Consider the following 16577-nt stretch of genomic DNA (forward strand, 5'->3'; position numbering starts at 1 on the left):
CACACACACACACACAGGACAATTATAACATGGAACATACCACCGATACTTTTAGCAACAGATGTAATTTTAGACTTCAGACTAAATTGCATTTTAAAATTGGTCACATTTTAGTCTCTTGAAAATTGTTCCGTTTTCCAGTCATAATCCAATTTGTTCAGCTAATCTCTGATGCTTGACCTCCGTGGTTGCCTCAATGCCTTGTTTGTCTCGATCAGGGTGTTATTGAATCATAGGCATGCACATACCTTGAAAACTCTCTCACACAATTATAGGCAAGCTATTTATTAGATTTAACATCCTTATTGTGCCAGGCACAGGTATTGTGGCATGTGTAATTATTATATTACACTACAGTTCAAAAGTTTGGGGTCAGTAAGATGTTTTTTTGTATATGAAATGTATACTTTTATGTAGAAAGGATGCATTAAATTGATTAAAAGTAGCACAACTTTCAACAATGAATCATCTTAAAATGATTTATGAAGACAAAATGTGACACTTAAGACTGGAGTAATGGCAGCAGGAAAACATATTTACTTTTTAAAATATTAAATTAGTAAACCATTATTTTAAATTGTAATTCACAACAAATAAATGCAGACTTGTGAGCATAAGAGACTTCTTAAAAAATATATATCTTATGGACCCAAAACTTAATTCTTGAGTTTTGATCGGGTGTCACTCAGTGGGGCTCATCAAAAGAAAAAAATATCTGATGGGTACTTTTTTATGAAGGGCATTCCCTCAAAGAAAGGTAAGAAATCACAGGCAGAAATGGACACTGTTCACCCAGATCCCCATATTTCTTTGTATGTGACATGTCTTAGGGAAAATGACTTTGGCACAGTCGAAAACACACAGGGTTGCTACACATTCTCTCAGAAGGCCTAAAATAGGATTACACCCAGCATACACTTTCCTCCCCCTCTGCATTCTTTTCTTCCCTTCCAAAATAATCATAATCCCTCATTGCCTGTCTGAAATGTGGTGCTTTTGTTGAGTTTGGGGTGAAAGAGAGATAAAAAAAAGAAGTGTAGAGATAAATGGCAAAAACAATGAAAATAGAGCATGGAGAAGGTCTGGCAAGCCCATGTGGAATACACATGACTTTGATTTAAACAAAGATATGCGGCTCCACGAGGAGGAGAGAGCTAATCGCTTCAGGAGAGGGTCACTAGACATACAAAGGCAAAAGTGGAGCCTGAATGCAGATTTATGATTAAAAACGTGCATTTGGTGGGTTGCAGGGGCAACAAAAATCATTCACACAAATCAATCAGCTGTAATCAGTTCAAGATTGTGTTTTCTTTCAAACACAACTGGCACATGATATAGTTGTAGATATACTCCCTGGGTTACATGCTGAAATTGACTTTGGAACCTGCTCGTATTTAGATGCAGCTGTTCCAAAACAAGTGCTTCTCGTAGCCAAACTCATTAGTTGGTCAATGAAGAAATCAAAGATAAAACAAGTTTCAAATGGGTTATATTACTCATCCATCTTTCTCTTGCTTTGTAATGCAAGATGAAAGCTTGCAGGCGTGCACTTAATATCGCCTCTTTAATGTTTTAAGGGCAAATATTTGCTTGATTTGTTCGTTTGGCCTAGTTTGCTTTCCAGCACCTGCCTGAGCATTTACAGAGATATTAGGAAGTGTTGAGTACAACAGACTTTTGTCATTACTAATTAGCCAGCAAGCTGAAAACTCCTGTCAGGGTGATCTAATGTTCCAAGGATGTCTGCAAAACTCTAGTTGGAATTAAACCAGTAGGGGAGAACCGGGGCGAAAGTAACGCGGGACGAAAGTAACAAAGCGATTTTCTCAGAGCCCTGACTATATTAGCATTTCAAGCTATGACAGCACGTTCAGTACACAACCCTTGACAGAGCTGCCAAATATCACGTGATTTCGTCATCGTTTCCCGCGGTTAATTCCGGAAAGCAGTTTTCGAGGTCGATAAGTAAATTACTGAAGCGGTACTTTTTTTCTAATTACAAGTTGTGTTTTTCGTTTCATGTCACACAGTAATGATCAATCTACAGGTTATTAAGTGCTTTAACACATCCTGAAGTTTGCCTTGTCAGAGTTTTTCAGTATAAAAGTAAATCAGGTTTAAATGTCTGGAGTTCCTGTCGGGACGAAAGTAACACTTGTTACTTCTGTCCCGCTATAGTGAAAACAAGTGTTTCTTTTGTTGCGCTGCTAATGTGGTGACTTTCTTTGTGTTGCAGCATTTATTAAAACATGTTTATGTCATATTATACCAACAGAATATGGCAAGAGTGAGGGTCAGTAAGACAGATAGATCTAATTCAGCCAGATGTTTATGAGAGGGCGTTCACATTAAAATCAGCTGATTTCTGTCACCATTTTTTTCCCCTCAATCTGTTTCCATTTACCCTAATCACATTTAGGTTTTAGCCATAACTTATAGCTTTTCCACCTCCACCTATGAATTTGCAGGGTTTCCATCCTGATGTTTTTATGCAGATTTTAAATTTATGCATAAAAACAGCTTGATGGAAACATGACTATTGTTACATTATGTTGAGAATTTATATTATGCTAATTTAATTTAATTTTCATATTGTTCATGTTGAAAACACATTTTATAAAATAGATTGACATTGCCAATAAAAAAATATTCTAAACAATTCAAGTTTGTACTGTTGGGTTATTTTTGAAACATTGATGAAACTGGAATTTAAAATGAAAATGTAAATTAACATTTTTTTGCAAATATAAAGGCCAAAATATGTTTGCAGTTACATGTTAACAAGGTCATACTCAGGTATATTTAGGCTAATAACCCCTCCCACCCCCCTCCCACCCCCCTGAATGAATACTATAAACAAAAAAATCAATAAAAAAAAATACATAGCCTATAATGGGTAGTAACTGCTTACATGTAATCTGGATTACGTATTGTAATAATAAACACATGAAATTAGATTACATTTTCATTAAACTCACAAACCCCTAAAGTTCCTTCACGAACCCCAGTCTGGGAAACCCTGACGTAGTGTAATATTTAATGCACTTCATGTTGTTTATAAAAAAAAATTGTAATACATTTTCTTTATCTTTGTATTTTTTTTTTAATCAATATGGTAACAGATTATCCTACTCAAATCAATGTGATAAACGAGTCAGGTCAGGTCTTCATTTTGCTAATGTTCTTTGCTTTTTGATTTTGGGGTGAAATATGATCCACACAAGCTGTGAGAATCACCCAAAAGCTTTTTTCTGTTGTTGATTTTCAGACTTACAAAAGATTTTAATACCAGTTTTTATTACAAGGGACTAAACAGAGTAGATCAGCCAACAAAACTCACATTAGACACACAATCACTGATTTAGAGCCAGATTAATATTTCCCATCAAAGCCTCAATCATTATAGGTCAACGGATACATAAATGAACCTCAAGAAGTGATTATCAACACTTATACTACAGGGCCGTTGAATGCTTGAATCTGATTGGTTGACGAACGTTCTAAGGTGTGCATTATTTTCAGGGAAACGCACAGCTAAAGTAGTTCCAGGCAGGTCTTGACCGCATTACAGTTCCATATCACTTCGCGTAGTTAACTGTAATAACGGAAAATAGGATACAATTCATAACAAGAAAAAACATTTAGCCCCATGCGCTTGATCTGCAATTTTCAATGTCTAGCTTCACAATCAATGGAAACAAGTTTAATTTTAATAAATAAAGTATAATCCTATCTATAATCAATAGAAAATTAAACTGAATATAGGCTAAATAAATGGATAGTCCTGCAGCACAGATTTTTATTGCAGATAATATAACAAATAAATAATTATTGATAGGCCTTACTTGTTAAAAGGCTTTTTTTTTTCATTTATTTGGCTAGTCTACTGTCATCTGTCAATAATAGAAAAAAAAAAAAATGAACGAATGAATTAAAACGAATTGAATTAATAAATAAATAAATAAATAATATTGACGCACATGCTTTTCTGTCTCATTATTGCAACATCTCTATCTAATAACTGCATAAAGCCGAGCCGAGGACACACTTTAAGGCCGGTTATGAATGTAATTTGATGACTGATCATGCCCAAACGCGTGTTCATCGGTTCAGTCTGTGTTCAAAGTCGGTGTTTAAAATATGCTGCGATGAAAACAGTCAGAGAATGTGTCAGCTAGTCGTGTGTCCCCAGCATGAGTCTGCTATCAGTGGCTCAAACCTCCGTTACTAACTCTAAAATTACGTTTTGGAATTAGCAACGGAGGCATTGGATTAGATGCGTAAGAAATTAGACCTACATATAAGAGCGTTTTAATGACAAAAACTTTACAAACGTCTTGAAATACATAATCTGAACAATGTTTCGAGGTGTGGTAAATGTAGTATAAGCGGAATAATTGACTTCAGGCCGTTGAATTATTAGAAAAATAATGCACACCCGAGGTGTAACAGCCACTCTGCTTCGCGTCGTGACCGCATTACCACCTCGGGTGTGCATTATTTTTCTAATAATTCAACGGCTTGTCGTCAATTATTCCTTACATAAACATGATAAACCCAAAAAAGAGGCAAAGCCAGATGCAGGGCACTGAAGTCTGCACTCTGTGCCCTGTGAATGTGACAACTGTAACTGATTTGACTTGAAAGGTTTGAGGGCCCAACAATAGTTTCAGATTAAGCAGGGTCGATCGAGAGACACTTTGAAGAGCTGCAGCGCAAGGACTCAGTGTCATGCCACTGCCTTTGTGTTTGGAAATTTTTGTCAAGAAGAGGGAGAGAGATTTGGAAGGGGTGGGGGGGCTTCAGTTCAGGATATTCGTGGCAGTTAATTTTGCGTGCAGGAATGTATGTGTTTGGTGGTATCATTGGCCACAGTGGTCTGCTTGATCACAAGAGAGTTCCGACAGTGTTGCCTAAACATATCCCGGGAGGGGGGTTGGGGAGCTGCTCACAAAACAGGCTCTGTTCACGAGAGTGAGGGCAAAAACATGGCCCTCAACCAGAGAGCCCCGCTCTTCAGTGACCTCTTTAGGACCATATGCAAAGATTTACTCGCGCTCCAACAGGAAATCAGTACATAAACTATGTGGCCAGTTTAGAGGTGATATAAATGATGCAGGGAAGACCAGGAGCAATGTGTTTTACACTTTCTGCCATAACTCACAGACTACTACAAATCTTCCTGGTAATATTCCAGTAAAAAAGCAACTGTACCGATAATGGACTTTTGAGAATGATGAGATCATACTATCAAATAAAAGGTAAATATAAAAGGTCAGAGTTTTACATTCTCCTCCAATTACATTATATTAACCATTTAACTCACAAAAAAGTGTGCCTCAAAGTAGTAATGTTACTTAAATCATAGTCTCACTTAGTTTAGCTTTTAGGAATGTGTACTTAGAACAGGTTTAAACTGTTTAATAAAATACTGATCAGCTGACTCAGTTGGTGTTCTTTGATTAAAGTAGATACTTTTAACACATTTAACACATTTCATTTCAGTAGTATTAAAATTGCTCCCAACCTTACAAGAGTGTGTTAGTTTCCCCAAAACAATTTTTTTTTTTTGGCAAAGTCCTTGGAATAAGCAGAGTAAGTGTCATCATTCATCTTATTTGTAACAAATGCAAAGGTCAAAGTAAACTGATAAGTCTGAAAAACTTTGCAATACACATTATTGAAAGTTATGGTTAATGTTCTCCTAAGATATAAAACTGAATTAAAGAAAAAGAGCGAGACTGTCAGAGGAAGCAAAATGAAAGAGCAGGGAGCCAGACGGCTTCATCCTCCTCACACGCTCCAGGAATGAGACAATGGAAGATTCCAGGAACCCCGGCCAAAAACTCTCCGTCCGCCAGGCCAAGGAATGTCTGCCAGCATGTTGTGACGTGAGGTATTTAAAGAACATTCAGGGAACCTTTAGACATCAAAAATGTCTACATTATCTGACCTGATTCTAACTAGAGAAATTGTCCAATGCCTGGTATTTCAAAACATTTTCTAAGATAAACTTATGACCTGGCCCGCACTGAGCCTGTACAAAATCACTGCAAAACATATATTTGAAGGTCAGGTTTAATTTTCGTGCTTTCACTAGACCTATCTACATCCACATCAACAGCAAGATGCTGTGCTCCTTTTTTTAATACTGAAGGCTGATGTGAGCTCATACAGAAAAGACCTTTGGGACCTACAGTGCCAGTGCAGTCAAAAGAGGAAACTCAATTTGGAAAGCTGGAAATGCTTGGGTTGCTTTTCTCTTCCTTGCCACCAGTCAAATGTACATGCACAAAAAAGTCTGAGCCATTTTTTGCCCCTCATAGTGATCTCAAAAAAGACGCCCAAGCCTCTTTGGTGAGCGCACAATGCTCTGCTTCCATAAACACTTCATTAGCAATTCAATTACCTGTGTGCTGACAGATCTGGTGCCATCTGTTGCGTCCACCGTCAGGTTGTAATGGGATTTCTGCTCTGCGTCCAGCACTTGGGCCACAATCACTGTCCCACTCGCCTTCCCCACTTCAAATCGACTGTCAGAATTACCACCTGTTGAGAGGAGGTTTTCACCACAACCAAAATGGACAGGAAATTAGACGGCCATCATCACAAGTTAGGCAGTTGAAGACAGGAGAGAGAAAAAGAGAACTGCACAGGTGGCAAAAGTCAGGGTGTCACGTTTGTGGTTTTGCAGCAACTGTTTCACCCTTTTTGTGTAAACCACAATAATGGCTGTCTGACATTTATACTACTATATCCCTGCACAATTAAGCATTACAATTTAAAATTAAGCATTTTGAAATAAAAGAATATATCAAATTTAGTAATAGATATAAATAAATGATCCATTTCACCCATACAAGAATGTGGTGGTACAGAGATATATACAGGTATATCGGTCAATAACCATAGTGGGGCAATTCCACGCAAAAATGTCACATCCATAACGCCAACTAAATACCATTGCATTGTGTTGGTGTTATGGATGTGACAGTTTTGCGCGGAATTGCCCAGTGCTTAGTTGATTAATTGTCTATTGATAGTTTTTGGAACTGTCCAAGGAAAAGCTAAGACTTAATCAGTATTTTAAAATTCTTTATTTGCCATTTTAAAAACACCAACAGCTTTACCGATGGATAACATTCTGTTTTGTTTTTTTTTGAATTTTGAATTTTGAGTAAACATTTATTTGATTAATTTGCTATCATTAAGTTGTATTATACAAATGTATCAGTCATTCTGCTCTTTTGATCTTGCCAGCAGCCACTTAATAAACAGCAGTATATATTATTTTCAGATTATATGACCAAACATAAATTCAACAATAATAAAAACAGCATACATGAAAGAAAATGAGAGCACTGGGCCTTCAAAGTGAACAACACTAAGTGCATAGGCTGGCAAGGAAAATAAGCTATGCTTTATGTATGCAATAGTAAGACAATCTCATAGGGTGGACAGAGGCAACTAATTTTTGATTTAATGATCGAAATGTAACTCTTTCATTGCCAGCTCGTAAGCCCTTAGTGAGAAAGGATCAAAACTTGGGACCTGGTGCAACCAATGTGAAACAATCACAACAGCACAAGTACAAAAGCACATGACAGATCTCATAACGGCCACGCACAGTAGTATTAGGAGATCTGCGGCAGATACCTTCTGCAGTGCAGTTCAGGTCGCAAGCCATCTGAACGATGTAAAACAGTTCTTTAGCCGCTATGTCCTCTTCCAAATGCCAATGGAGAGGAGCAAGGAGACAATCAAGAGGAGGAAAGCAAGAGGAGAGAAGCAGAAGAAACCAAACCATTCCAAAATTAAGAAGGAGAACAAGTAGAAAAGAGAGAGAAAGTAAAGGTTGTCAGTGATAGATTTGTTAAAAGATAAAGGGACAGGATGCAAACTATTATGTCATATTATGACAGTTCTATTGAGAAGATAAACACAAAGATAGAAGTTCATTCATGCAAAGAAACTTCATCTAAAGAGTCTCATTAGAAGATTTAATAATTTCAGTTTGTAACAAATTTGTGTACTAAAAAAGACACTTATTAGGATCCAAGCTTTAGAATTGTAAATACAGTCAAACCAACACACACAACAAACTCTCTGAAGATTTATCTCCACCATACCTGTTATTTCAAACCAGACTGGTGTGTCCACAGACTCCATGGTGATGACCCCAACCATGTGTGCCACGGGGTCGCTCTCCATGACAGAAAAGGAGTAAAACGGCTCGTCAAATGCCAGAGGGACTGTGCTCGGCTCCGGCTTGGGGATCCATTCAATGTGTAGACGGCAGGTGGACGATTTCTGGGGTCGGCCATTATCCACTGCTTTAATCTGAAGGATAAATGTGTCAAATCAAAAAATAAAAATACTACGGAAATAACAGCGTTATTTATTACCGTAAATAATCTAACAGTAAATGTTAAAAATTGTTTTTGGGATTCATATGTTTGGGAACAATAATAAGTTTTGCAATTCTGTTTGGTGCTGTTAATGGTATTCCACACTTTAAGCTCAATCAGGGAGAAATACAACTATCTGAATACTACTAAATGCGGGAAGGACAGAACATTACCAGAACACCTGTCACTGTGACGTTTGGAAAGCGACAGATGTTAGGTAATAAAACAATGGGAGGTCTGGCAAAAATTGTCACTGGCCACATGGGCCGGGCAGGAAGTTCACTCTGCGCTCGTAAAACTTCAATCAGAGGGACATTTAGGAAAAATGTAGTGTGTGTCAAATCTGAGATCTCAGGTTTCTACATTCTAGGACATAATAACGGCCTCCTCAAGCGCTGTAACTCAAGCTAGAAAGCAAATATATTTGCAATAAAAAAGATTCAGTTTTGAACAGAACAGAATGTGTGCTACAGAAATGTGTACATCCTCACCGTTAATATATCATAATCTCCAGCAGAAGAAAGCTTCTTAAAGGAAACCATGCCAGTTTTGGGCTCAATGAAGAACTTTCCCTGTTCGTCTCCGTCCTCGATGCTGTAGGAGATCTCAGCATTTGGCCCTTCGTCTCGATCTGAGGCGACGACGCGGTAAACAGGATCTCTCTTGAGCGCACGCTCTTTCTCTGGCTTTTCTCGCTCTGGGAGTTTGATTTTGTAGACTTTCTCCATAAACTGTGGTTTGTTGTCGTTCTCATCCAGAACTTTAACAATGACTCGAACAGTGGTGGACTTCACAGGAACGCCCTGATCAGACACTGTGATCTGTAACACAAGATTGTGGAATGTGAAGTTATAATACACCCTCAAACTAATTTTCATCACTCAGTTGACTAGTTCAGACAATTCACTGACTAGTTGGTTTTGAAAATATGTACTTTTGCACATCCCTTTAAAAGTTAGATTTTTTTTAAATAGAAAGCTTCAGGGGGCTGATAGAAAATACTGTAATTGAAGGGGGAGGAAAAATTCATTCACTCAGTTCTAGTTTTCTTCTTTCCTTTCATGTCGAATAACTCCAAAACCCAAGAGAGCCGCGTGTCATAATGAACATTTTCAATTAGAGTGACAAAACGAGCGGTACTAAAAGAGGTGCACAGGACAATAATAGAACACACACAAGAATATCTGACACAAGTGATTGAAAACCTTCATTATAGCGAGCGCTTCAATCAATCGTCGTTCAGAAGTAAAGAAAAATCTCCTGTTCGGAACACAGGGGCAAGTGTTCCTATCTAAGTCAATTGGCTGACAAAATTGAAGTAATTCCCTGTGCGCTTAGCTGTCAAACAATCTTTTCAGAGATGTGCAGAAAGGAGGGAAGGGTTTCCGGGGGTTAGAACAGACTGTAATGCATTACTCTGTGTGATTGCGGTATGAAGTTTTTCCTACATAATTTCTCTTTTATGACATCTGATGAAAAATACCATCATGAATGGGATAGCCAGACAAGCTTCATGGCCTCAAAATGAGTGTGCTTTATATTTTTCTCAAAGCTAGTCTGATCATCTAATCCAATTGTGTTGTTTAAAGACCTAGAAATTAGTTCTTCACACATTATTCAAAATTAGATTTTGGTTTAGTTCAATTGTATTGCAAGCACACTATAGTGACAACAAACGAAAAGATAAAAAGTTCATATGCACATCAGTTCTAACAGCAAAGCACTTTTGTCAGCAATATGAACAGTAATAGGTGCAGGAATTGTTCCAAACAAGCAGAGACGGTGGCATTAAGCAAACGCTGGTTTGTTGAGCATATACTCATGCTCAGAGAGCCGTGTCCAATCTCAGCTGGTATCCGTTAACCAGCTCATTAATTTCCTCTGGATATCTTCAGTTAATCTTGGAAAATGCCCATTTGAGGCGGCTTAATGGCACACTGGTGCATAAGCTGATGAATGCAAACACACACACAGATGCAGACATACACACTATTTCCTGCTAATGAACTCAGCTGACTTGCTTTCTAAGGCTGAAGCAGATAACAGGCCAGCACAGACATTTAAAGCATCTGTTCAACACTGATCCAGCTTTTTGTGTGAACGAGTAGACCTATAATGTATATTTGTTTTCAAAGCTGTCCAGTGCTGTCCAAGTGTTTTGGCCAAACAAATTTAATTGAATAGGAAGACAAGGGACTCGGTCAGCTCCAGCATTCCTCTCTCCCGAGCTGAGCGTGTTTTTATGCCTGCAATGCACTGCTTTTTTTAAACCTTTTCCAGCAATTGGAAAGAATTCAAACAGTTGAAATTAAATTTCCAGTTCAATAATGAATAAATCTCCCATGTCTGCTTTGAACATCAATTATATAACTAGATTTTTACATTTTCTTGCCCGAGTAAAATCATCCAGAGTGTGATCACTTAAGCCAGGACACACCAAACCGACGCCAAAGAACTAGCGCTGATAAAAGCCGACTGTGTTGTCGCCTTGCGTCACCTGCGTTGGGGGAAAAAAGCTGCACTTAAACACACCGAGAGAACTACAGCTGACTGTCAGCTAGAATGTGCGTTCTGCGCCTGCGTGTAAATGAGACAACTGTCTATTTCTGAAGATATATTTGTCTATATTCATCATTCAAAAAGGGAAACCGACGCTGCAGTCTGCAGATACACAAACCATAAACAAAGCAGTGTGTGCTTACCGTTTTGAATATCAATCCTGCTAAACACTTTCTTTATTCCACTCCGCTCATGTTAATATTGAAACCTAGTTTTGACCTCTTTGCTCACTGTTTTGCTATTATTCTTGTGCACTGACTCGTTCACTAAGCTAAACAGCCAATCAGAGTTCTCTCTCTCACCGACGGTCCGACGCTGATTCAACATGTTGAATCAGCCGAAAAAAAAGCAGACGAGGACCAATTTCAGCCGACTGTGTGGAACCGTGCGGAACACACTGAGAAAACTTAGTCGGCCGATGCACAAAAACTGCCCGTCGGCTTGGTGTGTCCCGGGCTTTAAAGTTATAGCACACCTCTCCACAAGACGTAAGATTTGCTGTCTTACATGACATTTATGCATTTGGCAGACGCATTTATCCAAAGCGACTAACATTTCACTAAAGGTTTACATTTTAATCAGTTCATGCATTTCCTGGGAATCGAACCCATGACCTTGGTGTTGCTAGCACCATGCACTGTTTGAACTACCATCATGCTATCAATCAAGTTCATTCCGGGATGAATTCCCATAATTACGAGCAATAGTGGTGTTTCATTTGTGGACAAATTTGTGCTTTTCAACTAATCTCTTAGGTGAATTATTCTCTTTCAGTTCCATGCATTGAGACTCTGAACATAGCTAAATGGGCCATGTTGTTCATTAAAAAGAAACAAGATAAATCAGGCATCTTTTTTGTGAAAGATATTCAACTAACTGACTCAGCAAATGAACAAAACTGTGCATGTTGTTTGCTGTTAAGAGCTATGAAAGGTGAATCTGTTGATTGAATGATTCAATGACTTATAACAAACAAAAGGATTGTCTCTACATACTGATGTAACATGCAAAAAGAGACTGGATGAATCAGTGAACAAATCTGAATAGATTTTTTTTTTAGGTGAACAGATTCAGAAGCCATTGAAATGAATCACCACTAATAGGTGCATGCATCTTGAACAATATAAATTTGTTCAGAGCTTCCAGCACAGGCAAGGCAGTAACACGTTTCACATGCCTGGAAAACAGGCAAAGCAACGCCCTACATCCTCAGTCACTCAGGGTGTATTCCCAGAAATAAATTCAATTTCTTTGCAAATCAACTTAAGTGTATCGTGGGCATATTTTCCTGTTTGGTTTTAGAAGTTCAAAGAGCAACAGGGCAGGCTCTCCGAAGTACTGTGCATGCCTCAACATGTTCCAGAGTAGCTCTCTCTGTTTTTTATTTTCTCAAATTTCATTCCCTTCCCCCTCTAGGAGCATTTTCACCTTACACCTTCCTTCCCAGCTCTTAAGTGTGTGTGAAAGTTTTCAGGGCTCTCTCCCATTTATCTCTCTCACACACACACACTCAAATGCCCTCACCCTGGCCTCGTATAACTGCCCCTCCCTCCCCCACAAGCCTTTTCTGCCTCCAACTAACCTTAGCGAAACCCTAAGCACCAGCTCATTCCCCAGTCCCCTGCAGTGCTGTGCCCAGCAGGATTGCACTGCCCCTGGGAGAGAGACAGCCAGACTCCTGGGTGAAAGGCTGGGTGAGACAAGACCCCTGGAGGGAAGATGTCAATAAACAACTTCCTGTTGCTGGACCCCTGACTAAACACCGGCCAAAAACCCAAATTGTCAGGGTTGTCATGACTACTGCAGTGGGCCACCGGAGCAGTGCGAGAAAAAAAGGAGAAACAGGATCCAGAAGAATGTGTGTGAACAGTGACTGGACTGATGGTCATTTGTTTATTAGCCTTTCCCTCAGCTGGTCTAAAGCAGCGTGGTAATCAAATTTAACATGAGATCATAACAGTCTAAGAAGGTGTCTGAACAATATGTATGCATGTATGCAAAAATCACATAATGATTCAACTGACTAGTCAGTCTGTCTAGTTTTATTTTATTTTAGTATTATTTTAAGCGGCAGTGCTGTAGAGAGGATAAATATAGGCCTGGTTTCACAGACAGGGCTTAAATTTAGCCAGAATTAGGCCTTACTTAAATTAGGACATTTAAATGGCTTTTATAAACATGCCTTAGCAAAAACATTATCGGTGTGCATCTTGAGACAAAACAATATTTTAAGATATGTCAGTGCAAGCTGCTTTAGGTTAAAACAGCTCAAACATGCATTTTAGTCTGGGTCTAGGTTTAAACCTTGTCTGTGAAAGTGCGGCTGTAATGACCAATTGAGTCTGCCTGTTGAGCTTGCATAGGACCTCAAAGTAATTATTTTGGCTGAAATAATTTTTAATGGGCAATCCTACAAAATCGCTTCATGATACATGTCGTCTGAACTATGTTATTACGACCATTAATATTTTATAAGTTAACACATAATAGCATATAAGCAAAACTGAGTACTCGCATGCTCTATAAGCAGCGGCTGTATGTGCGCTTGTTTCAGGTGGGTGCATTCCAAAACAGTCTCTCAGAAAGCGAGCGCATGTGGCGAAATGAGTCCTCTTTCGCTGCTTATTGCACTTGAACGGTTCAAAATCAAGGCTTAAAAATCCTTTCAAATGATAAGCTTTCATGATGGCGCAGTACGGCAACGTCACGATAGGCCAAAATCTCTACCGGCTGACAAATTTCTACCAGTTAATTTTACTGCCGGTATATCGCCCACCCCTAGCTTCTGGTGTTAGTCACTTCCAGTATTGTAGCTTATTGTACAGGTAGCTGTACAAAAACAGTCCGTTATGCTGCTTGATATTAAAAACTGCTTTTTATTATATTATTTTCATTTATTATTGTAATCATAAACACTGGTTTGATGTGAAAATAGTTTTACCATTTACGGAAATAAGCTATTCTTTTAATTATCTATAGTGGTTAATAAATGTCGGAAGCCTCGCACATTAACAGGAAATAGCTTTATAAAAAAAAAAAAAAAAGTTTCATATTTTTTATATGTATTATATGTTTTTGTTTGATCAGGCATTATAAACAAGCTAGGAGACTGAATGGACTGGTGGACTAAATTGTTCATTACACCACAAATTCATGGAAGATGGTTCATACTAAAGCTGAAAGTATGCTTCAGTTATATCTTTGATGCTACAAAAAGCAGATAGCTCCAGTTTCTTCCAGTGTGGATATATGTGTTTGTATCTACTCGATACACCCAGACTTTAAATGTGATCGGGCTGGCCCCCAATTTATGCAGCCTTGCTTTTCTATTTAAAAGTGCAATTAAAAGGGTAAAAGACAATGTTAGGTGAAAAGCATTCTTTACAGCTCCTTAAGGTTAAGACAGCTGATATATAGCATCCAAATCGAATAAAACTACACGCACCACCAAACTCCAATCTCGACAGTTTAAAAAAAAAAAAAAAAAAAAAAAAAAAAACGTAGTTAATTAAAAACCAGTGAAACAGATTTAACCTTGAGGGGATCTTGGCACTTCTAATATTTAGCTGAATTGTTGGCATTAGCTAATTACAAGCCTACTGTCTATCGGTCAGCAGGCTTTGCTTTGAAGTCAAGAGGAGCTCTTCACATCACTGAGGCATGGAGAAAAGAAGGGAGGACAGACACTGGATGAGCATATGCTGCAGGGTGTACCATCCTCCCTGGTTTCATTTCCTGTCCGCAACCCTCCTGTCATTTACAAAACAATTAGAGTTGCAGAAATGGGCATGAAAGAACTGGCAAGGGATGGTGCAAATTTGGCAAATTAAACGAAATGCCACAGGCCTTGAATTGCACAATCTATAACGATAATTAAAGGAGCATCAATCTCTTAAGTCTTTTGTGCACGACTTGAAGTATCAGCAAACTGTGGTTGTTTTTTGGGGAAGGAAGTGAGAGGGTGGTAAAGAGTTATTGAGAAAAAAGTGAGAGAGAGAGAGAGTGAGAGAAGCTTGCAGCTCAATTAAAATCCACAAGTATAAACTTTGGCTGGGCAGGGTGACGCTTCCTGTTCTGGCCTGCCTAATCCCGAGACGGTACACTGAGAGAGAACAAAGGCAAACCCCCACACGCATATACACACACACACCTACCCTCCACACACACCGGATATATAAATCCCCACAGAAGCACGTTGGAAGGAATGGAGGGGGGAAATGCAATCCACTCACGTGCACAGTTTAGTTTGGTGGCCTGTGGCTTGAAGTTTTTTAGATGCTGAAGTTTTTTACTCATTTCCCCCTTATTTGGATGTTTCCTTTGCTCCCAAGGAGTTCCCTTTAAAATAATATTCTAGGTTAAAGTTTTGAAGGTTTAACTACAAAACCGGGTTCAGCAAAAAAGTAGGCCAGCTAAAAAAATTTTTTAAATTGGCAAGAAATTACATTACATAATAATATATTTTATTATACACCAATGTTCAAAAGTTTGGGATCAGTAAGATTTTTTATTTTTAAATTAATAATTTTATTTGGCAAGGATGCATTAAATTGACTAAAAGTGACAGTAAAGATTTGTTACAATGTTACAAAAAATATATTCTGTATATTTCAAATAAATGCTGTTCTTTTGAACTTTCTATTCATCAAAAAATCTTGAAAAAAGTATAATTTAGACAAAAATATTAAGCAGCACAACAGTTTCCAACAATGATAACAATAAGAAATGTTTATTTAGCAACCCATTTTAGGGCAATTTATGAAGGATCATGTCATACTGAATACTGAAATAATGATGCTGAAAATTCAGCTTTGCCATCACAGGAATAAAATGCTTTTTTAAAAAAATATATTTAAACAGAAAAGAGGCATTTTAAATTCTAATAGTTCAAAATATTACTGTTTTACAGTATTCTTGATCAAATAAATGCAGCCTTGTTGATCATAAAAAAACTGAATGGTATTTGAATGGTAACAAATGTACAACATCTTGTGAAATGTACAATGCATGCCCCTTAGAATTCAATTGCAAGAGCATTTCTGTACATGTTGTTTTAAAGAAATTGTTTCTTATGGTAATCAACAGCATAGCACAGATGATGTTCATATAGCTTAACTTTAACCCAGAACATTCCAGAAGAAAAAAAAAAAAAAAACTAAAAGATAAAAGGAGCCTTTTAGGACCTCTCTAAATATGCGTTTCTAGTATTGTGATTGTATGCTCTTAGGAAGAGTGTTGTAAACATGTGATCAGTGGATGTATCTATAGGTGTTTTTACCTCCAGAATATGTTCATCCTGCTGTTCTCTGTCCAGCTTCCGAGACGTGGTGGCAACTAGACCTGCAAGCACATGAGCACAATTTAATAATCCCATTAAAACTCATCATAACTTGATCCAAATAAAAACAAGTTCAATTAGTGCAACATTTAGACATGGAGTAACAAAGTTTTTTTTTACTAAATTTTTGTTAGTGTAATAATACAATTTCATCTTTGAGGATGTATCTAGACATTCTTAAAGGGAGTTTTTGTCAAAATTATTTAACTTCTGGGTGCAATCTTGTTGAGTAAAGCCCCCCTTCCACACACACACGTTAAATTCAGCTGCAC

General features: G+C 38.0%; 1 protein-coding gene across 8 annotated transcripts in view; it reads right to left on the reverse strand.

The window, feature by feature from the left end:
* Positions 1-16577, reverse strand: part of fat1a (FAT atypical cadherin 1a) — a 92750-nt gene that overhangs the window by 34422 nt on the left and 41751 nt on the right. For 6 of the 8 annotated variants that reach the window (XR_013818746.1, XR_013818747.1, XM_079846838.1 and 3 more), the window contains exons 4-8: positions 16246-16307; positions 8900-9229; positions 8130-8340; positions 7657-7725; positions 6410-6549 (exon numbers count right to left, since the gene is read on the reverse strand). Coding sequence is in view for 6 of the 8 variants with exons in the window: in XM_079846838.1 (XP_079702964.1) it covers positions 6410-6549; positions 7657-7725; positions 8130-8340; positions 8900-9229; positions 16246-16307 (812 nt within the window). In the remaining 2 variants the exon portion in view is untranslated. The remainder of the gene's footprint in view (positions 1-6409; positions 6550-7656; positions 7726-8129; positions 8341-8899; positions 9230-16245; positions 16308-16577) is intronic. The other 2 variants (XM_079846841.1, XM_079846840.1) reach the window with 1 other exon arrangement.

The sequence above is a fragment of the Squalius cephalus genome, assembly GCF_949319135.1.
Source record: "Squalius cephalus genome assembly, chromosome: 2".
Classification (NCBI taxonomy): domain Eukaryota; kingdom Metazoa; phylum Chordata; class Actinopteri; order Cypriniformes; family Leuciscidae; genus Squalius; species Squalius cephalus.